General features: G+C 46.4%; 1 protein-coding gene across 1 annotated transcript; it reads right to left on the bottom strand.

The window, feature by feature from the left end:
* Positions 1-7,684: 7,684 nt before the first annotated feature.
* On the bottom strand, positions 7,685-21,722 carry LOC307079917 (uncharacterized protein). Its single transcript, XM_079742437.1, has 4 exons — positions 21,550-21,722; positions 14,669-15,633; positions 14,245-14,541; positions 7,685-12,020 (listed from the first exon to the last, which is right to left on the bottom strand). The coding sequence occupies exons 2-4, from the start codon at positions 15,549-15,551 to the stop codon at positions 9,979-9,981; spliced, it is 3,222 nt and encodes a 1,073-aa protein (XP_079598563.1). The 5' UTR covers positions 15,552-15,633; positions 21,550-21,722; the 3' UTR covers positions 7,685-9,978.
* Positions 21,723-23,257: the final 1,535 nt, after the last annotated feature.

The following is a 23,257-nucleotide window of genomic DNA, read 5'->3' as shown; positions in this document are numbered from 1 at the left end:
GAGTCCGCGATGACCTCCATCGTGTCAGAAGATCAGACGGGATTCATCAGACAACGGCACTCATTCACCAACATTAGAAGGCTTCTCGGCATAATCCACCGCTCTGCAACGTTTCGGCGTTGGAGACAATTTCGTATCTTGGATTCGATTGCTTTACACCTCCCCTTAAGCATCGGTATGCACAAATACTTCTCGGTCTAAGACTTTTCCCCTTTCACGTGGAACGCGCCAGGGCTGCCCGCTTTCCCCTCTTCTGTTCGCCATCGCTATAGAGCCACTCTCGATAGCACTTAAAATGGAAAGAGGCAATCTGGGCATCCAGCATTGGGGAACAGAACACAAAGTCTCCCTTTACGCAGATGACCTGCTTTTGTACATACGGAACCCGTCATCTAGTATTCCTCGGATCTTATCAATCCTTGACTCCTTCAGCACTTTTTCGGGATACAAATTAAATGTTCAAAAAAGCGAGTGTTTCCCAGTTAATCAGCCAGCCTTGGACATCCCAGCACCGTCTACCCCGTTCCAGTTTTCGAGCTCAGGGTTTAAATACTTAGGTGTCGTCATTACATGATCTATAAGGTCCCTGCGGGAGCAAAACTTTGCAGCTCTCCCGTCAAAAGTTAAGTTGGACTTCCAAAGGTGGAGCCATTTACCCCTCTCACTAGCAGAGAGAGTACAATTAGTCAAGATGAATGTTTTACCTCGTTAACTATACCTCTTCCAAAGCCTTCCCATCTTTTTTTAAATCTATCGACTTTGTTGACTTCCAATTCATATGGGCGGGTAAAAATCCTAGGATCTGCAAAGCTGCCATGCAGCGAAGCAGATCTTCAGGTGGGCTTGGCTTACCAAACTTTCTATCCTATTACTGGGCAGCAAACGCGCACAAACTCTTACTCTGGTTCACATCCCCACAGAGCAGCTGGTGCCAATTGGAGTCTGATTCATGTACGTCTTCATCACCACAGGCTTTGGCATGCGGTACCCTGCCCTTACCTTACTCACAGTACACATCTAACCCCATTGTCGTTGCCTCACTGAAAGTCTGGGCTCAAATAAGGGGACATTTTAAGTGGTCTTCCCTTCCTCAATCAACACCCATCTGCAGAAATCATCTCTTTGTGCCAGCCAGAATTGATCCGCGCTTCATGTTCCTGGCCAGAAAGTGTTTGCATTCATTGAAAGATTTGTATGTGGAAGGGTAATTTGCGAGTTCCAACCAGCTACGAGCCATATTTGGATTAGCCAGTTCGGATTTCTTTCGATATTTTCAACTGCGTGAGTTTGCAAGAACTCAGTCGCCCGCATTCCCGCTTATCCCAACCACTACTGATATGGACCACGTTCTCTTAGCTAACACCACCACTAAAGGTCATGTCTCCTATCTATATGACCTATTGTTGCCGGCAAATGAATTAACTATCGAAAAAATTAAATCGAACTGGGAGAACGAGCTGCGAGTGACCCTTTCTGATCTGTTTTGGAGTAAAGCCCTTAAAAATATCAAACTTTCCTCTTCATGTATGCGGCTTGGCCTCATTCAATTTAAAGTGCTCCACAGGATTCATTATAGCAAGTCCAAGCTCTCTAAAATTTACCCAGATACAGTTGAGGATAAGTGTAATAGATGCTCGCTCTCACCGTGTGACCTAACCCATATGTTTTGGACATGCCCAAAGTTATTTGCCTTCTGGGAAGACTTCCAGATAGTAATGCTGCAACAAATACTCAATCGAATGTAATTGCTTTTTCCTCCCTGATCGCTCGAAGGTGCATTTTGCTCTTATGGAAATCCTGCCTTCCCCCATCACCTAAATCTTGGCTTCGTGACATCCTGTCCTATCTAAAATTGGAAAAAATAAAATTTGCTTTGAGAGGCTGCTCTGATAAATTCTATTGTCACTGGCAACCGTTGACTGGCTATTTTGACCGTCTGCCTGCGAGTGAAATTGCACAGTAGAAACCAATACATACTTTAAATTTATACGTTACGTTAAATTATTTATACTTTAAATTATTATTTGTCCACTGCTGCCTGTCCACCACCCTGTTCTCTCCTGTAGGAGTGACGTACATGTAGACGCTGGTTCTGTCATGGTCTGTCTGTTTCCTTTTCTTGTTTTAGTGTGTTTCCTGTTTTACTTTGGTATCTGTCTTGTTTCTCCCCATGTCCTGTCAAGTTTCCCTCCTGTGTGATTACTGCTTCCTCCCCTAATGTGTTTCAGCTGTTACTCGTTGCGTGTCCTGTGTTTGGTATTTAAGCCCTTGTCTTTCCTTTGTTCCTTGTCGGATCATTGTGGTTGGTGGTGAGTTGTGTCCTGTGTGTTACCTGTGTTCTCTGTGTTACCCGCGTCACCTGTGTTCTCAGTGTTCCTTGCCTTTTGCGTTAATAAATTATCCTTTGTAACTGTCTGCTATTCGTTCCTACCTGCCTGTCTGCCACCCGCCAACCGTGACAGGTTCTAAAACACGTTCTGACTGCTCTGCCTGTTATAGCTGTTTAATCCAGATGTAAAGTACTGCAACACCTTTTATTTATATATATATATATATATATATATATATATGTGTATATATATGTGTGTGTATATATATATATATATATTTATATGTATGTGTATATGTGTATATATATATGTGTATATATATATATATATATATATATATTTATATGTATGTGTGTGTATATATATATATATATATATATATATATATATATATGTGTATATATATATATATATATATATATATATACACATACATATATGTTTATTTTTTATATATCTTAATGTTTATTTATTTATTTTTGCTTTTTGTTTTATGTCCTTGTCATTTATTTGCTTAACTATTTGTGTAGCATCGGTTTTGTATTGGCCTTTTCTGTTTGCTCTTATGTCTTTTTGTTTATGTTTTGTTGAGGAAGCCTGTAAGGGGAAGGGGGTCATAATAATTTGGAAAAACTGAAAATGCCTTCTGCTGTACCTGTTTGTTATGTACATCATACTGCATCATTTTCTTTAATAAAATGTTCAAACAAAAAGGTCCAATGGCATGCTACTTAATGGATGCTTTAATATAGATATTAGTGGGCCCCTAACACAGTATTTGAAGACGTTCCACCGTGGTGCAGAATTACAGCCACTACAAGCCAGTCGCACATTGAGCTTACCCCAAACGCGTCGTTTCGTTGTCTGTAGCTTTAATGCAAATGAGGAGGAGAGAGGCGGGTTAAGGAGGAGGGTGGGGGTATGGCCCTGAGCGGAGGACCATACCCCCACTCAAGCGGAGACAATCGCGGGCAACAATCCCTTTCTCCTCCATGTCATGGTTCATGTACTTCAGGGAGTCAAAGCCAAAGTTCCTTTCCCCCAATCCCTTCTCAACCATGGCTGAGATAACCCCCACTACGAGTCTCATTGTGGAAATACCGGAGACGAGAGCCTGACGTGTTATGCGCCATAACACCAACAGCAGAAAGGATATCCAAATAACATAGAAGTGTACAACCCTTGTGTTACAGTCCTGGAGCTCTATATGTAAATAATATAATTCATAGATATCTACAGTGGGGCAAAAAAGTATTTAGTCAGCCACCAATTGTGCAAGTTCTCCCACTTAAAAAGACGAGAGAGGCCTGCAATTTCATCATAGGTAAACCTCAGCTATGAGAGACAAAGTGAAAAAAAAAATCCAGAAAATCACATTGTCTGATTTTTTAAGAATTTATTTGCAAATTATGGTGGAAAATAAGTATTTGGTCAATAACAAAAGGTAATCTCAATACTTTGTTACATGCCCTTTGTTGGCAATGACAGAGGTCAAACGTTTTCTGTAAATCTTTACAAGGTTTTCACACACTGCTGCTGGTATTTTGGCCCATTCCTCCATGCAGATCTCCTCTAGAGCAGTGATGTTTTTGGGCCTTCGCTGGGCAACACGGACTTTCAACTCCCTCCAAAGATTTTCTATGGGGTTGAGATCTGGAGACTGGCTAGGCCACTCCAGGACCTTGAAATGCTTCTTACGAAGCCACTCCTTCGTTGCCCGGGCGGTGTGTTTGGGGTCATTGTCATGCTGAAAGACCCAGCCACGTTTCATCTTCAGTGCCCTTGCTGATGGTAGGAGATTTTCACTCAAAATCTCACGATACATGGCCCCATTCATTCTTTCCGTCACACGGATCAGACGTCCTGGTCCCTTGGCAGAAAAACAGCCCCAAAGCATGATGTTTCCACCCCCATGCTTCACTGTAGGTATGGTGTTCTTCGGATGCAACTCAGCATTCTTTCTCCTCCAAACACGACGAGTTGAGTTTTTACCAAAAAGTTATATTTTGGTTTCATCTGACCATATGACATTCTCCCAATCCTGTTCTGGATCATCCAAATGCTCTCTAGCAAACTTCAAACGGGCCCGGACATGCACTGGCTTTAGCAGGGGGACACGTCTGGCACTGCAGGATTTGAGTCCCTGGCGGCGTAGTGTGTTAGTGATGGTAGCCTTTGTTACTTTGGTCCCAGCTCTCTGGAGGTCATTCACTAGGTCCCCCCATGTGGTTCTGGGATTTTTGTTCACCGTTCTTGTGATCATTTTGACCCAACAGGGTGAGATCTTGCGTGGAGCCCCAGATCGAGAGAGATTATCAGTGGTCTTGTATGTATTCCATTTCCTAATAATTGCTCCCACAGTTGATTTCTTCACACCAAGCTGCTTACCTATTGCAGATTCAGACTTCCCAGCCTGGTGCAGGTCTACAATTGTGTTTCTGGTGTCCTTTGACAGCTCTTTGGTCTTGGCCATAGTGGAGTTTGGAGTGTGACTGTTTGAGGTTGTGGACAGGTGTCTTTTATACTGATAAGGAGTTCAAACAGGTGCCATTAATACAGGTAAACAGCCTCTTAAAGAAGAAGAAGTTACAGGTCTGTGACAGCCAGAAATCTTGCTGGTTTGTAGGTGACCAAATACTTATTTTCCACCATAATTTGCAAATAAATTCTTAAAAAATCAGACAATGTGATTTTCTGGATTTTTTTTTTTCATTTTGTCTCTCATAGCTGAGGTTTACCTATGATGAAAATTACAGGCCTCTCTCGTCTTTTTAAGTGGGAGAACTTGCACAATTGGTGGCTGACTAAATACTTTTTTGCCCCACTGTATATCATATAATACATACATACATCACGGCCAAAAGCTGTGTGCGCTCCAGACAATATTATGAACCACAAACGACTGCGTCGGTTTCTCCGATGTCTCTGGTTCTTCCACTTCCTCGTCATCTGAAGTAGACTGAACCGCGCGCTGCCCGCTGCCAGCAATTTGGTGACGTCCTCCTCACTCTGGGTGTCACGACACACCCGATAAAGCCTATCCCTAACCACCACAAAGTGTGGGTAATTGAGCACTGCGTCTGGCTGTACCCAGGTACCATCAATAGCTATTACTTGGTCGTAGGCTGAGCGTAGGGTAGCGTCCCGAGGCTGCTCGAGGGGTGAATCCTGTCTGTCGTTTACGCACCCCCGTATCCCCCTAACAGCCTGTGGACAGCACAGGACAGCCCAATCTAACCCTAGATTCAGGGGACTAACTGCCGCCTTGTCTCTGTGCGTTTTACCCTCATAACGAAATTCGATAGGGAACAAGGGATACTCATGAACATCCCCATGGATACACCTCATATAATGCTAGATGCCTCTACCCAGGGGCGCTGCCTGGCGGGGAAAGTGGTACTGATTCTAAGGGCCCAGCCCAATGCAGCACGGCCCACGGCCCGCGGATGGCAATTAATAATATAATATATTATTGCCTTTTTTTTTTTTTTTTGAAATGTCTTGAAATGTTTTTTGTTTTGAAAAAACAGTCGATAGATGTTGGGTGGGGGGGCCCAAAATTAGAATCTTTCATAGGGCCCAAAATTCCTGGCAGCGCCCCTGCCTCTACCAATGCCTCAGATCGCACCAGCCCGAATCCAGAAGCACTTGGTACGTACCCCGCCGGGATACGGTACGCCTCGCCTGGACCGTGGGGAGGAGACGGGGCGGCGGAGACGCGGACGACCTGGCCCAACTCCATCATAGGGCACTCCCGCCGGAAGTGGCCAGGCCGCCTGTATCGCCAACACCCCTCCCCTGCCGTCTGAGCTGCCGTCGGCGGGGTGGGGGGAGGTGATTTGCGTGCTCGCTCTGGAATGGTGATGCCCCAAATCGCCCTCTGCGCTGGGGTCGGCCTCTCTCGCCGCAGGACGGCTGGGCCGCCGGCGCGCGGGGCTGGTGGTGGCAGTCACTGGCCCGACGGAGGGGGGGACAGGTGGCTCTCAGCAAGGTTGATGGCGGCCGAGAGGCTCTCGGGGCGGTGGTACTGCACCCAGGCGGCGGTTCCGGCCGGGAGCCCCTCGACAAACCTTTCGTGCCCCCCCCCCCCCCCCCCCCCAATTGTGTTCTGGTCCCGGACCAGCCACCTCCTGGCTCGGTCCCGCAGCTGCTGGGCGAAGGCGAAGGGTCGGTCCCCCTCTGTGAGCACCAACGCTCGGAAGCGGTGCCGATGCTCCTACGGGTTAGGGCCAAGCCGGTCCCGGATGGCCCTGGCGACTGCGGCATAGTCTTGCTGGCTCACGGACGGCAGACTGTGGGCTGCGAGCTGGGCCTCACCTGTCAGCAGAGGCAGGAGATGGTTAGCCCACTCCTGACGCGGCCACCTGGAGACCTCGTCCACGTCCTTGAGGGTCTCCAGGAATTCCTCTGCGTCGTCCCACTCCCCCGTTTTCTTGAGGTGGATCTGGGGCACGGCTCCAGCCACTCTGTGCCCGTCTCTGCCTCCACCCAGAGGTGACGAGTTCCCGGAGGATAGCCCGATCTGCCGGCAGGGACTGGGCTATTTCTTCAAACTCATTCTGGACCTGCTGCAGCTGGCCCTGTCGCTCCGACATCAGGGCCAGGTGTCCCAGCACGTTTGCCAACGGCAACTGATCCATCCTTTATGCTCAGCCCCACATTGCGCTCCACTGTAACAGTTCCCTGTACAGAACGGACGGAGTCAGGGTTGTGCTTGGTTGTTTTAATAGAAAATAATTACAGTGTGCCACAGTGGAAGCACGGAATAGGGCTTGGTTGCTACAGCGATTGTCCGTGTAAAAGCTCCTGCTCACACTGGCCTCCCTTCTCCACTGCAATACAAAAGCAGGCACATAAATACACACTCCCTGGCAGGTCTGATTGCAAGCAGGTGCCCGCAATCAGACCCAATAAACCAGACCGCTCTGGTCGGCTCCAAACATGACCCCCCCAGCCCCACCTGCAGGCCAAACGCCGTACGTCCCCCCACAAGAGCCTATCGAATATTGTATTTTGCTGAAAACAGATTTTTATCCCAAGCTTAAAAAGAATTCAAATTCTGGCTTCAGGGAATGTGAACTGATGTACACAGCTCATAGGGAGAAGATAACGAAAATGTTGTTATATTACAGTAAAGAGAGAGAGAAAAAATATATAACATGGGCTATCAGGTTTTAAAATAGGGTAATCTCCCTATCTGGTCAAAATAGAGTACAAAAAATATTGCTTATCACATGTTTATTTCAATCCAAACATTAAGTTGAAGAACATAAATACAAGTTCAATGTGCAAAATGAACAAAACAAGACTTGTAGCTCCACACTAGGTGGCTCACTTCTGACTAGAGAGGGGCAATGGTCGACAGTATTTACTATGGCACATCCTGTTTTGTTGGTGGAGACAACTGTAAATGACCCTAAGGTTTCAGATGCTAAGTACTACCCTGGTCATAAAGTACATTAAGTCACAGCATGTACCAATACAGCAAAATTGAATGGAGACACTGGAATGTTGACATCACAGGGCCGTAATACATACTAACACATTTAGAAGTGACATCACAAGGAGGGACAGCAAGCCCCCTCGACTTACCAGAAACCCCACTCACTCTGCAATTGCTTTCATCAGGAGCACAGGAACAATTGTTGTTGTAGTTGTTGTAAAGTCTATATTTGTATTTTTATTTTAAGAAAACATGGTAACACTTTACAATATGGGTACATTAATAAACCATTGATTAGTATAACAATGGTTAATGCAGTTATAAGCATTAACTAACAAAATTAAGTAATCTAGTAATCATTTACTAATGGTGTTCATGTTTAATAATAGTGTTCTTGTTGACTAAGGTAATGGTGTTCATTTTAGTAAGGTTTTATTTTATGTTGTTGGTTAACTGTGCTAATGCTATACAACAATGCTTATTACTGCATTTACTAATGTAAATTAATAATTAATGGATTTACCCTTATTAAAGTGTTACCTAAAACATACAGAAACAGATACACAAACAGATATCAATCATCAACATTTAAAATATGCAGAAGATGACTACAAATCACTTTGTATGAGTCAAGCATTGGTCCTTCTCGTAATTAATTACTTCATTGTATGCACTCCTCAGAGATCTGTTGAAATGTAGAACAGAGTTTCAGCTGGTTGGTCAATGTTCCAACCGATCCAAAAGCAACAGTCCAAAAAGATCATTACACAGTACGCGCTCAGTGTTTAACCATTCAACAGTTCATTGTAGCAAAAATAAACAAAGAAAGACCATCACATTTTCAGACGTAGATATAGTCTTTTGAAAAAATAGGACTCCTTGGAACGGTCGACATTGGCCACATTAGATTGTCTTTCACGTACCAATATTATACTTTATATTCTAGTCTTATCAATCTACATCAAAAATACTATTTATTGTCTCTGTATAGGTGGGGTTCTGTACACAAACACATATTTACATATATATATATATATATATGTATATATATATATATATTACATCAGTCCTAGTTCCTTCTTTCATCATAAAACACTAGATCTGTAATGAGCTTCAATACAGGAGTTCTGAACGCCATGCTAAGCCTCTTGTGTGGTACAGCCCATCATTCAGCTGCAGTCACTCAAATCAGATATACCACTGAATGAATGTTTCAATCGATTAGACGTAACTCAAGAGGAAAGCGGAACTTGCAATTGTTAATCAGTGAATAAATGAATGTGTATAACATAATCAAAATGCTGTCATAGGCTTAAATATATTGCAATAGCTTTCCCAAAGGCAAAATGCATAAATCCTAATGTTAACTGCCTTCTAATTAGTATTGTTATTCCTTTATTATTTTAAAGGAGAAACAGGTTAAGCTAATAACCTCACAAAGAGTTGGAAATGTCAACATGCTTCCTTCAATACTACATGAAGCATATAAGGGTGACAGACAGCAACAGTGCATATTTAGTTATCTCTATCATTATGTTACGATTAACCGACTGTGGAAAATGAGTGTTAAGACCAGGTTATGGTTGTGTAGTTTAGAATAAAAGTTAATGCAAGTTTCCTCACATATCGTCAAACAGCCTCATTTAAATTTAAATCACGCTGTCCAAACATGAAGGTCCAAAGTCTGAACATACAGTGTGCATTTTAGTTTGGGCAAGTCACGTTTGATCGCACACACACACGCACACACACACAAACAGTCACACACACACACACACACACACGCACATGCACAGACACACACAAACACACACACACACACACACACACACACACACACACACACCAGGTCAGGCCTAGCTCTAATAGGACTGAAACGACAACGTTGGATCAGAGGAAGGGAGATAGAGAGAGTAGGAGCAACAGAACAAAGGTTCGGTTTATTTGCCGGTCTACGCAATATTCACACGCATTTTTTTACACATCCGTTATTAACTATTAGAATCTGTCTTTTGCTAAAAGGCAAAAAGAGACGTTGACAGTGTTGTTTGGGGGTCAATGTCCATTTGATGTGATTCCCAAATAAAATAATTACTCTTTAGAACAGACAAACAATAAAACCCCCTCTGTGTCGAATTATTTGTGTTGTCCTCAACCAACGACAGTACTTCTTCATGATGGCGGTCCTGTGCGGTCGCCTGAAGGTTAGAGGTCAATAATTTCACTGCTGACGCTGGCTGAGTCATCCAGTCGGCTCACCTCCAGGTAACTCCGCGACGCCCCCTGCCCCCCGGGCCTCCCGGGCCGGCCGCGCACGCCGCGCACGCCCTCCGAGTCTGGTGTGATGAAGGGCCGCGTGTCATCGCCGCCCTCCTCCCCCAGGTGCCCCGTGGAGGTCCTGGAGGGACGCAGTGACACCGGACAGGACACTGAGGAGGGCACGCTCCCCCCTGCCCCCCACCGGTGACCCTGGTGGGACGGGGTGGGCGGGGCCGTCACCTGCCTGCTGGGGACGCTGCTGATGGTGCTGCCCCCGAGCGGCATGGAAGACTCTGCATCGCTGCTCTCGGACAGCGTCTGGGGATCGCTGTTCCTGCGGAGCCAGGGGCCCTGGCTGTTCCCCGAGCCTGGGGAAGGGGCCGGGGAGGGCGTGGCGAAGGGCAGGAAAAGGCTCCCTCCTCCCAGCAGGTGCTCCCTGTGCAGGGCCGCGTCGATGCTGCGGGTCAGATCGATGGGGGAGGGCGGCCTCAGGTCAAACTCGTACAGGGAGACCCCCGTGTCCTTGTCCGTGTCCAGGCTGCCGCTGAGGGAGCGCTGGGGGGGGCGGCCCAGCGCCTGCAGTCTCAGCAGGGATCCCGTGGAGCCGTCGGACACGCCCCGCTCCGCAGGAACACCCCGCTGGTTGCGCCCGCGGTTGCTGTCTTTGACGCAGCGCTGCTGAGCACTGGCTAGCTCGTGGTTCTGGTTCCGGATCAGACTCTTGCTGATGTCAGCGCCAGGCCGCTCCTGTCCAGCCCAATTATTAGGCAATTCCCCAGGCCCTCCCCCTCCACCACCTCCTCCTCCTCTCCCAACCCCATTACTGTCAGATTTCTTATAGGGCTTTCCCTTCAGGCTCTGCACGATCTTGGACCAGCAGGTGTGCTTGTTAGTGGTGGCTGCAGAATGGCAAGGGGATGTCTGTTCCCCGGCTGTTCCATCTCCAGCTCCTCCTTCGTCCCTTCCCTGAGCGCCCTCGGGCTTCCAGAACACCCAGGAGGCCAGCAGCAGCAGAGAGAACCCCCAGGCCAGCTCCAGCAGCCGGGCCCAGAAATGCACGAGCCACCAGCACCAAGTGAAGTGCTTCGAGTTCCTCAGGAGTCCGTAGAGCCAAACGGTGGCATAGACATGTAGACCACAGCACAGTGCTCCCAAGAGGGCGCACACGGCCAGCACTCTGCCCAGTATCAGCCCTGTCCTCCTGCTTCTAGTCCAGGCCGTCCTCCCGGCTTCCTCCACACCTCCCGGAATAGGTGGAGCCGGGCAGCGAATACGTGGGAAGACATAGCAGAGGAAGCCCAGGCAGACGATGAGGCCCCAGCCAAGGGAGAGGACCTGCAGGGTGACAGGCACCACGGGGGACAGAGCAGGGGAGAGCAGGTCAGCGGCCAGCAGCAGGGTGCACTGCAGCACAGCCAGCACGGCCACCAGAGGAGGGCGCTCCAAGGTCGCGGGTAACACGCTCACTCCCGCCACCCTCAGGGCGAGCAGAGCCATCGCGGCCTGCGCCCACACCAGCATGTGCAGCGGCAGGTTGTACAGGGCGATCACCGCCGCGCGAGGCAGCGAGTGACGCGTGCCGTACGGATCGAGGAGAAAGAAAGCCGCCCGGATCCCTCCCACCAGGAGGAGGAGGGCGTTGGCCAGAACCAGGGCCCCCCGGTGAGGGCAGTCCGTGCCGGGGGAGAGCATGAGGCCCAGGGCGGCTCCAGCTAAAAGAAGGAGGAAGAGGCTGGCGGAGCCGTAGACGTGGAGGTCCCAGGCGAAGGCCAGCGTACGCTTCAGGTCGTCCCAGTGGAGACGCGTGCTGTTAGGGGAGGAAATGATGCTGGGAGATGGGGTGGGATTGGCAGGTGGAGCAGTGGGAGCTTGATGGCGATGCACAGGTGCCATAGAGCGATTCCTCTGAACGATACCAGGCCGGTGGATGGGGTCAAAGCTTCCTCGGCCAACCGTCCCGAAAGTGGTAGCAGTGATGGAAGTCGTCACTAGAAAAAAGGAGAAGATATTTTACGTTTGTTATTAAAAGTATAATGCCATAATAATGCAATTATATATAAAGCATACAGTACAAGCAATTAAAGCATTTGCAATAGAAATGCAAGTGAAATCTTTGGATTGCAATGAAAATAAAGGGCCACTAGAGGGAAATAGGCAACAGGTACTAAAAAGTGTTAGCAGGTAACTGTGGCAAATTGTAGAACAAATTAGTAAAAAACACACACACAGCTGTTAATGTAAACATATAGCATGACACCCGAATCGCCTTCTATATCTGTAAAAATAATCAAATTGGTATATTTTATGATTTTATTTTCTTAATATTTTTTTTTACCTAAGGAAAAGGTAAACAGATATCTTTATTTAATAAAATTCATCCATAGTCTTCTTGACAACCTCATATTCCCCAAAAAGACAGCATAACCTCTCGTTTATAATAGTGTGAAATAATTGTCTCAAATGATGAGGAATGAGGCTGTCTTTATTATATAAACACAGTGACATACTATATAGCTATAAATAGACATTAGTACCATATGGGGCATTTCACACTGAAATAAAACAATGTGATGCGTGCCACATGGAGTAAAGCAAGCAGAAGAGCAATTGTCTAAAGCACTCCACCTTATCCTTGGCTATAAAGTTGATGGAGCGGCACTACACTGTAATCACAAGGCTATTCATCACTAACCCCATAGCCCGACGGCTAATGTGACATAACAGGTAAGAGATCTATAACAAACTTAAACAAAAGTATCATCAGTGAGGATGACCATAATCTATGGTGATTTATCAGGGCAAGGCACAAATCCAAAATAATTAGCATGAGTAACACAGGGAACATGGATGCTGCCAGCTCCAATCCAAAGCTCTTAAATCTACTACTACTACTACTACTACTACAACCTTTTAGTGCGTTGAATGGCCTTTTAAGCCGTCACATGGACATATGCCACATTCCAGCATGGCCAAGACTTCCTGGTTGGATCCCACACCCAAAACCTTTTCTAGTGTCACCCCTTTAATGGGGAAATAAGTTCTCCTTTTGAGCATTTCTGTTTATTAAATCTCTATGACCCGGTTCTTTCCATATAGGGGTAAAATGTTTGATTTAAAAGTATATTGTTTATGTTAATTAAGTGTGATTAGCAGTTTATAGTTGATCAAAATTATACATTTGGAAGCCGATTTTGCTGTTATTCCGTTCACTTTTACTCCTTCCCGACACCGCAATTCAAACAAATGTGTTCCTGCAATAACGTTAAGCCCCACATAGGCCCAGAGAGTGCTGCCATGACCCACGCCCATGCACACATTGATATACAACATTCCCACGTCTCATAACTCCTCACCACCACCAGACTTTATAGAGCAACACAGAAACACAGAAACGGCCCAGATGTCCTGATCACATTTCACAGCTGTGCACACTTACCCCTACCCTTGAGCTTTTACTTTTTAAGGAATACATGGCCATGTGCAAAAGGCATGTGTATATGCACACTATCACGTGCACACACAAACACACACACACACACACACACACACACACACACACACACACACACACACACACACACACACACACACACAGCTTTAAATGTACTAACACTCAAACAGACATATAAACCAGAGAGGTAACGCAAAAAACACATGTGTGTCATTGATGTTGGTCATTAACAGGACAACCTCCCAAATTGCCCTACAGTCTGTAAATCTTGAGTGAGCTGTGGATTGATCCAACAGGGTTGAAAGAGTTTTGTTCCTCCACAGTTTAAAGCCAACTGGCTGCATCTATTAAATGTTTCATCTTTTTACTTTCCTTCCGAACACACACTTTCTTTCACTCTATACCTCTTTTCTGCTGTCACGTTGGTTTTGTCTCTTTTGGCTTTGAATTGACTGCAGCCAAGCTCTTTCTGCATTAGCACTTCTTCTATCCCTTTCTAGCCATTCGCCTCTCCCCCTGGACTGTTTAACCCCCTCTCATGTCTCACCCACACACCTACCACCAAAGTTTCCATCCGACCCTCCCCTACTTGTCTCTGCCTTGTACTACCTTTGAGGCTTTCCAGGTTCTACTGGTGCAAAAATTCAAAAATCCAGCTGTGAAAATAAGTCCACTCCAACATATCTACAGGGAAAATCTGCCAAGATTGTGAAACCAGCCGTTGCTTAAACAACTGCTGAAAGATATCCATGAGGTATTACCTGTCTTGACTGTTGTCAGGGCTGTGCGTGTTGATTCTGTTGTTGCTTTTGTTGGAGGCAGACTAGTTGTTTTGGAGGATGTCTGCGTTGCTTCCTGGATAATATCATTCGTTTTTGATGTAGTTATGGTCGTTTCCTCCTGTGTGATGGCCTCGGGTGTTGGATTGGTCTGGCTGTGGGCAGGAACCAGAGTCCCTACTGCCACTGGGTGCTTAAAGAGAGGGGTTCTTGCTGGTCTGACTGTCCCATAATCTTTTGTGGTCCCTTTAGTTCTGTTTTGGGTTGGAATGTTCAATGCTGTGAGATCACATAAGAGAAGGAAGAGATGGCATGGTTATGACATTGTTTATTACAGTGAAACCCATATCTAATTATTAGAGCTGATATGCACTTTGATTCACCATAAAATAAACGTTTGAATCACCTGATAACGTCCCAGTCTGAGGACTGGTTGGCTTCATTGTGGGTGGGAACGTCACCCGGATCTTCGGTGATGGAGTGGTGGAGATGCTAGTCCTGGTTGTCAGGGGCAACAGGCGGGGTTCCTCAGTCTGGTTGGTGTCCGGCAGCGGCTTTACGCCAGCATTTTCAGGCGACAAACCTCCAACGGCCGTAGACTGCGCCTCCGGCCAGAACCTGGTTACTTCATTGCCAACGGTCGCCGAAGAAACTAGTGGCACCCCTCTCAAGAGTAGCGTTGTTGGTGAACTGACTGAGCCTACCTCCTGCCCATCATTATTCCTCCCCTGTGGGCCTCTTCCGGTCCTGTTCCCCACTCTGCCATCCTTGACCAGCTCCGACCCTGCAGAGTCAATCACTTCATGTAAGGGCGTGGAGATCACAGTCGGGCGGGGCCCTTTTGTCCACGCCTCCCTCGTCGAGGAAACTCTGCTGAGGCCCATGCTGGCGGTGTCGGTCCTTGGTCTGGAGCCAGTTGGCCGAGCACGGACCGGCCTGCTGCTGAGGTTCATGCTTGATAGGGTAGATATGGAAAAAGTGTCTGGGTGTATGGTGGGCTCTGGCAATCTTTGCCCTTCTGATAAGTCCTTGGTGCTCTCCGACATCGCTGCTGTGTGTGGCATTTGAGGGGTCGCCGACTTTTCCCGCATCGGACGTCTGACAGGCACATCACTGCGACCCCTGGGAGGGAAGGAGAGCCGCACGGTCTGGTTCAGGGGAAGCGGCGAGGGGTCGCCCGCCGGGGGGTCGAGGAGACCAAAGGACCCGGTGAAGACTTGGGCAGGTAAAGGGTGTAGGAAGAGGAGGAGGAGGAGGGTGAGGGACGTGAAGGTAACAAAAACAGCCATGGCCTGCGTGTGGACGTCTGGTCCTCTAAAAGGTCCCTCTGGCTGGCTCTTCTATCCGACACATCATCTTCCCACTGGACCCCTGGTGAGAAACACAATAAAGCACAGGTTATAACGTGAGTCAACGGGTAACATTTTCTATTAACAGTTAAGTCACGAGCAGCAAAGGGTAAAGTACATGAAGTAGTCCAGGTGAATTGGGTTATGTTCCCCTTAAATCCCCCCATTTACAATCCTTTCTGCTATCTGTAGTGACATCCAATTGCGGGTGTATTTACATCCTACATCACTCCATACGGTTATGTATAGCATGAATCAGCGGCGGTGTTGATATGGGGTTGGGCGGGAATAGGCTGTGGGCTTATTCCGGACCTGCAGTGCTGCTGAGTCAGAGGGCAGGTCACCGATACTCCTCAAGGCCTCGGCAGCACAGTACCAGACACGCTGGGTGTGGTGGGGTGTATGGTTACACACACACGTACGCGCTTCCTTCTCGGCTGCTCAACACTCAGGACCTCTAAACGGACCACGGCTACAGATGGTTTCAATCAGCCATGGCAGATGGTGTACTGCGTTCCTTCCGTACCTCTGTCTGTAATAGAGTGCACTTTTGATGACCATCAGTTTCACTCCCTCTCTGTTTTCCTTTATCTTAAGCTACTTCATTCCAAGCAGTCTGCCAGTTTTCCCCTCCGAGTTATCTTCCAGCTGTATGAATCTGACAGCTGCAACATTAAAGTGTTTGGAAAACCTGTTTTCACAGACACAGCATTAGCCACAAGGCTTTGAGTATTACACAACCCCCATGAGTCACGCAACAAAAACTGCAGGCGGAATGACCCACGCACCTTGCATGGCCTTCCTGTGAATAAGACCCCCAACTCATCCACTGACCCATTTAACATTTGCCATCCCCACCTCAGGCCTTGTTTGTGAGTCAACAGGTGGAGAGAGACGGCCCTGAGCGCCAGGACGAATGGCTCACACCATGTATCGAAACCTCAGCCTGAAACATGAGGAGGATGAGGAACCAAGAAGGATATCGTCAACACTCAACCTATGGGACAGTTCATTCTACCGCTGGCGACTCACCTGAGACGCAACGCAGTTTTACGTAAACGGCTACATCTATTGACTACAGCCGAATGCGTTTTAATGTTTGTGTCCCACTAGTTCAACCTGACCGGGCGTGTGAGTTTGCATACGGGAACAATGTGTACAAAAGGGGTGGGAGCACAAAGGAAAAGGTCACGGCGCATGTGTTAGCAATTCAATTGAGATGTTCAGCATCAAACACACAGCCTATGTTTTCTTGTGGTTGCCCAGCACTTATTAAAATTATATTTTAACTGTGCTTCATCTTGTTACATTAATTATATTGGGGCTCATTAAAACAAAGCTCTTTCAACATGCAACCTATTTTCAGACAAACGGACGGTTTGTTCCTATTAGTACAGAGATACTGCAACCAATGGAGGAGAGAGATATGATCAGCGGAGACATCCCAGTGATTTAGTGGAGAAGAGTGTAGCGGGATACGCGATTGGGCAAGGAATCCGGCGGCGAGGGAGGGGTCGAAGAAAGGTACGACAATATGACTGACACTGGAGCACTGAAGAAGAGAATGCGATAAGAAAAACATGGACAAGACCCTGGAAGGTTTGCAGCAGAAACGCTGGAAGATGGAATGCGTGCAGTGGCAAGTCGCTGGAGAGGCTGACTCATCATAATCACAATCCGCGTCATGCAAGGAGGAGGAAAGAGCTGGAGGGAAAGAACACGCTTTCATAGCGTGGTTTTTATTATCTCTTCCCTGATACGGTGGTCTCCCAAGTCAAACCAGAGCTACTTAAACCCAGCCCGCCCCTCTTATCAGCAAATGTTAACTAGCAGGTGCATCTGTGTTCTGTCATAACAATGGGGCTGTTGGGAAACGTTTCTTGGCAAACAGAATGTTTCTCAAACTGATCCCTTCTCAGCATGTGTTTCTGTGTGTGTGTGTGTGTGTGTGTGTGTGTGTGTGTGTGTGTGTGTGTGTGTGTGTGTGTGTGTTTGTGCGTGTACATGTCTGTGGAGAATCTCTGTTTGTTTAACATTAATGAGACTCAACGGCTGTTTGGCCACAAACCGCTTGTGAGAATAAAGGAGTACCTCACTGCTTGTTTTGAATACCCGTCAACACTAATCTCATCGCTCCCCTCTGTAAACCCACCCACACACACACACATACATACACACACACACACACACACACACACACACACACACACACCCACACCCACCAAACACACTCATTCTGATTTTGGGATTAAGGTCGAGAAGCCTCTTTAATGACCACACTCATGTTGTTGTGAGACAAACATGAATACACAACTAAAGGTTAGCTTCAGTGTAATGGTAATCTAAGGAGACCATAGTGAAGCTTCATCGTTTCCCTTTGTCACTCTGGGCTCTAACTGGAGTCAGAGCATCTCTAGAGCGGGCTACAGAGAGCAGATGGGTGCACACAGTGTGTATTTTTATCATGTTCGACCCTTGGGGGCAAAACGGACACATCCCTTTGTGTATTAGATTTCAATTGGGGTGTGCGTGTGTATGTGTGTGTGTGTGTGTGTGTGTGTGTGTGTGTGTGTGTGTGTGTGTGTGTGTGTGTGTGTGTGTGTGTGTGTGTGTCTGTGAGTTGGATGGGTGGATGTCGTCACTTTCTCACTTACAAGAAGTCCTTTATCCACAGCAGGAAATGCCTGAGGGGAAAACCTCCACCAGTGTGCAGCAGACGTCCATCTAGAGATTAGCCACTATAGATATGGTCACATGACGCACTACTACTACTGCAGCATCTGCTGCTGAACCATTAATCAGTGCCCTGGTGATGTCATGTCTCAACTAGTGTATTACCATGACCAGCTTATTCAGACTCACATATTCCGATCATTCACCCCACTGGAGGGGGCTTACCCAACAGACGGTAACAGGGGAGCGTTAACGTTTTGCAAGACACTTTTTTCCCTCCCTTTTTTTGCCCCCATTTGCTGCCAGATTCCGGGTAGTCTGGCAGTCTGAAGTTTCCATACATTTACGGGAATATTTTTCAGGGACAGACGTACGCCTGTTTGAAGCTAGAGGGCTCTGTGAGATCCGTCCATGACAAAGAGCAAACTACATGATCATAGTCTGACCGTTTCAAGCAATGGTGTGTTTGTCAGCATTATGTATACCGTGAGTATACAGTACACGAGTACAGAGTTGTAATTTCCTGTTTACATTGGAAATGTACCCGTGTAAATTTCACTCTTGTTGACTGTTTAGCATGCGGTGCAATAACATGCACAATGTCAAAGTGGACGTGCATGGAGGGAGATCTTGAATGTCAGATGAAGTCATGGCAGAACAGAACAGCAGAGCCGCTCCTAAGGGAACCGAGACACTGGCCAAGGGTAGGCACAGAGCATGCCATGCAGAACCGGTGCCAAGGGGAAAAACACTAATGACTTTTAAATGTGGGAGTAAAGGTAAAACCAGTGGGAATAAAAGCAGAACAAAAGAAGTGGTGTAAGGGGCTCTCTTCCAAGGAGAGACAAGGGATGGGATTGCTGCAGCGACAGCAAAGAGAGCGGCATACAAGAATAGATAGTTATAGAGAGAGAGAGAGAGAGAGAGAGAGAGAGAGAGAGAGAGAGAGAGAGAGAGAGAGAGAGAGAGAAAGATGGGGGACTGAAATAGCCAAGTAGAGAAGTGTGCGTCATGACGAAGGAGTACTGCACAACCCACTTCATGAATCCATAGTCCAGCAGAGCTGTTTAACTATTACTGCGTTCTCCTTCGCACACAAACCACCCAAATCTGCTGTAGCATAGACTGCCGTTGGACTGCACCCTGCAAGAGAGAGGGAACACTGTGTGGTAGAGATGGATGTGTGTGACTCTTGTCTGCCTGGGAGCGAGTGTGTGCTTGTGGTCGTGTTGGTATTTGTGCAGTCTGGGCGTTGAGTCGGGGGGCTGGCGGGGTGGCAAGGGAGGGGGGCGTTCGGGTATGACTGTTGAACATTCCAATCCACACCATTTAAAAATCGACCATGCAGCATTCATTGGCCCATTTCAAATGATGAGCCCTCATTAAAATCACAACTGGAACATTAGCTTACAACCACAAATTCATACAATGCTTAGATCAGGTGATACTTATGTAAATACATGCCAATAAATGTTATTCCAATGTGGCTAACACATTGAGCTCTCTTCTGGGGGTCTTCATACACCAGACTTATTAGTCCTCAGGTCAAACCAACGCCTGTTGTAGACCACTTCTCTCAGAAGGTCCGACCCCCAGGGGGTCATAACTCTGACTGGTGCAATAGCTGACCACACAGCGTGGTCAGCTGACCCGAGGAGAGACCAATCAGAGGCCTTGTTGATCTCCAAGGGAGGCTGGATGTCCGTTGTGGAGGCTTTATGACTAACATCTTTATCTGATTGTCTGTGTTAAGGCAGTTCAAAGATCAAGAGCCAGAGTTCTGCTTCTAAGTCATCTTGAGGGATTTTAATCATCGTCAATGGAATCTTGGCTTCCAAAATCAGAAAACACACACACACACACACACACACACACACACACACACACACACACACACACACACAAAATCATTCCTTGATCGGTAGGCTATGAAAATTAAAATAAAACTCAGGTCTCTCAGCTGAGATGTGGAAATGTATAGGCTACACTATATAAGACTGAATAAATTACATTCACAATATATTTTGCTAGCGTTAAGAGGCTAACAGGCTGTTGGTGGCGATGACGACAGGTCTTTTTGCTGCAGGTGTTACAATGTTTTGATTCAAAACCGAACCACTAACATGATAACTCTCTGTGGTTGTGACAATCGCGCTAATTTGTGCATTTCTACACTGCAAATGCTGTTAAATGGTATTGTGAAACTTCGTTTTCCCATTTTTCCATTAGCCAAGGACTGTTTGTTCCGCCGGAGGTGTTGACTCTACTGTACACTCAAGGAAGGCCTCACTTAATCTTTCTGCTGTTTCACAATGTTTGAACCTGAAAGGTCCTTAGAGTTTAACCCATATCTTGGCTGTCTTTTCATAGAAAATCCAAGCAGGTTTTTGTTTTTTAAACCTATCCACACAGGAATGCCATCTGTTTAGGTCCTAAGAGCATTTTCAGATGGCTGAATAAGCACCCAAATATATTGTATTTACGTAAGCTTAATTGAATGCCTAAATATGCGACAGTTGTGGAACTAATTAACTGGCACAGGAGATAATCCCTGGTATTTCCTCCTTTTTACTAAATCTCCTGGAATTTAAAGTGCCTGTGCCTGTGGTTTGAGAAGTGATGATGAGAAACAGGTGAAAACTAATTGTCTACGCCCCCCACACACCCTCTACCCTGAGGCAGAGGCCTTCAGGGCAATCTCATAAAAATGCAATAAACAGAAACGTTACCCACGTGCTAAGATTACAGACAATGGGGCAACATTAGTGGGTAATGGACCCTGGGAACAACTTGTTGCTCTTTTATAGACTCCGCAACCCCACACCAGTATTAACACCCATCCCGTCTGGCGCATAGCCTCTCTCTGGAGAATGCATTTGTCCAACATCACACTATGTGTGACCGGACCATAAAACACTAACAGCAGTGTGGCCGCATCTTGGCTTTGTCTTTATCATGCCGCAGTTCTGAGCGGCGGTTGATCGTTATCAGCCGATATGAAAACCCCTCCGTAGCAAGCTATTCCATGCAGATGAATGCCCCAAACCGCAAATATGTCACAAATGAATAGAAAATCGCCAACGGATAAAACATAACCACACAGTGCATTTCAATTGTGCAGAACAATTAGATAGCTATCAGCTAAATATTATGCAATCCACAGCGAACAGTGCAGGTAAACGAGACGTTGTTCATCGCACGTTGGGCTGGTATTCCCCACAGTTCCATCTCTATTATTGATTATGATAAACTATTAACGACTTACCTCCAGTTATATCTTTTCTCAGGTGATGTCGTCTGCGTCATGGAAGAGGTGTTAGGACATATCTCATCGACTGTGAAGATGAATGGGATTTGTTCAGATGTGAAGGCATCGCAGAATACCGTGGACCTTGAATGCACCTCGCAGGGTTCTGACGACATCGACTACCAGCAAGGTCCTCCTGTTACTTGGCAACTCTCTTAAAACAGAATCACATTTGGAGACGCATGCCTCTCCTCACTGCTCAGCCATCTACCTCACTATCCCTCCCACTCCCTCTTCCCCAACCTCTCTGTGCGTCTCTCTCTCTCCCGTTCTATCGCTCTTTCTCTCTCCCTCCCACTCTCACGCTCTCTCTCTTTCTCTCTCCCTCTCTCTCCTCCCCTTCTTGCTTTCTCTCTCTCTCTCTCTCTCAAACACAAACAAACACACACACACACACACACACACACACACACACACACACACACACACACACACACACACGTGCAGATCAACACGATTGCCTGCTACATGGCATGTCTCATACACGATTATGAGATAGAGACCTATGATAGGGACAATACAGCCAAAAAGCCAAAGTGATGGTTTGGACTGATGGTGCCACCCCATCACTGGTGACTGCTTATGACAAGGACACGCTCTGAAGGATGTTGAGTGACACTTTTAGAAGGTAGACCTAGCATTGGAAAATAAATTATTAAAATATGCTTGAATTCATTATTTTAATAATATTTGCCATAGGTTTATCCCACTCTTCAGAGGATTTTTTATTAAATGCACATGGTCAATCTACTGCTGCATAAAGGCTTACATTTTGTTGTCTTTACAGGTTGGATTTCAACATCATCCGCGTTCTCCTTTTTCAGTTCATCTAGCCGATCTAGTGTACACTATACCGTTAAGATCAAGTGCCTGAAATAACCCAACAAGCTCATAGGATTTCCCCTAATACCATTACATTGCTACTGAGCCTGCAGGGCACACGCAACGAATTAGACAGTAGCAGTGGCAAGTCTGATAACAAACATTTGACAAAGATTATGATAAGCATAGTGTACCAAACAATTTTTTTTTGTCACTATGAGATACTGTTAAGTAAATGATAATAATAACGATAATAACGAATACAAAATAAAAACACATCAATGGCAGCTATTTATTCAGCAGCAAACCGTTGCAAGGTGTAAACTACGTGAACACGATAATTTATCATTCCATCTGCACCACTGTCTCCATCCTGCTACACAGCCAGTCCGCCTGGGGCAGGTGCATGTGTGTTTGTGTGCCCACCTGCCCGGTCACATGGGTTTGTATGCATTACAACTACACTATTTATAGTATAGTGTGCTATGGATGTATTATTCATCCAGGTTTGTTTGTAGTCTGGCGGATTGGTGGTTCTGTCTAACATCAAACTATTTTGAAAACAACCCATATCCATTACCTCACACCGGATTCCTGTAATATGGGGGCACCTGTCTGTGATCAGATGGATAGGGGAGGATAAGAGAACAGAGAGAGAGAGACGGAAAGATGCAAACATTGATTTACAATGCAAACGGGGCTAAGGCAAAACTATGGAATTGAATGGAATATGGATTTACAACAGTCTTACAAAGAAATGAAATTCATTCTAAATAAAGATAAGTTAAATGTGCAAATGACCTATACATTGGCATCCACCGGGGTGGATGCCAATCAGCTCATG

The sequence above is a fragment of the Pollachius pollachius genome (genome assembly GCF_949987615.1).
Source record: "Pollachius pollachius genome assembly, chromosome: 8".
NCBI lineage: Eukaryota > Metazoa > Chordata > Actinopteri > Gadiformes > Gadidae > Pollachius > Pollachius pollachius.
The sequence above is the reverse complement of the archived record's forward strand: the minus strand, read 5'-3'. Positions and strand labels throughout refer to the sequence as shown.

Coding starts and splice junctions, on each gene's coding strand:
- LOC307079917 (XM_079742437.1), bottom strand. CDS start 15,551: ATGGCTGTTTTTGTTACCTTCACGTCCCTCACCCTCCTCCTCCTCCTC. Junction 14,542..14,668: donor TCAGACTGGGACGTTATCAG/GTGATTCAAACG, acceptor GTGATCTCACAG/CATTGAACATTCCAACCCAA. Junction 12,021..14,244: donor CCTGACAACAGTCAAGACAG/GTAATACCTCAT, acceptor CCTTTTTTCTAG/TGACGACTTCCATCACTGCT.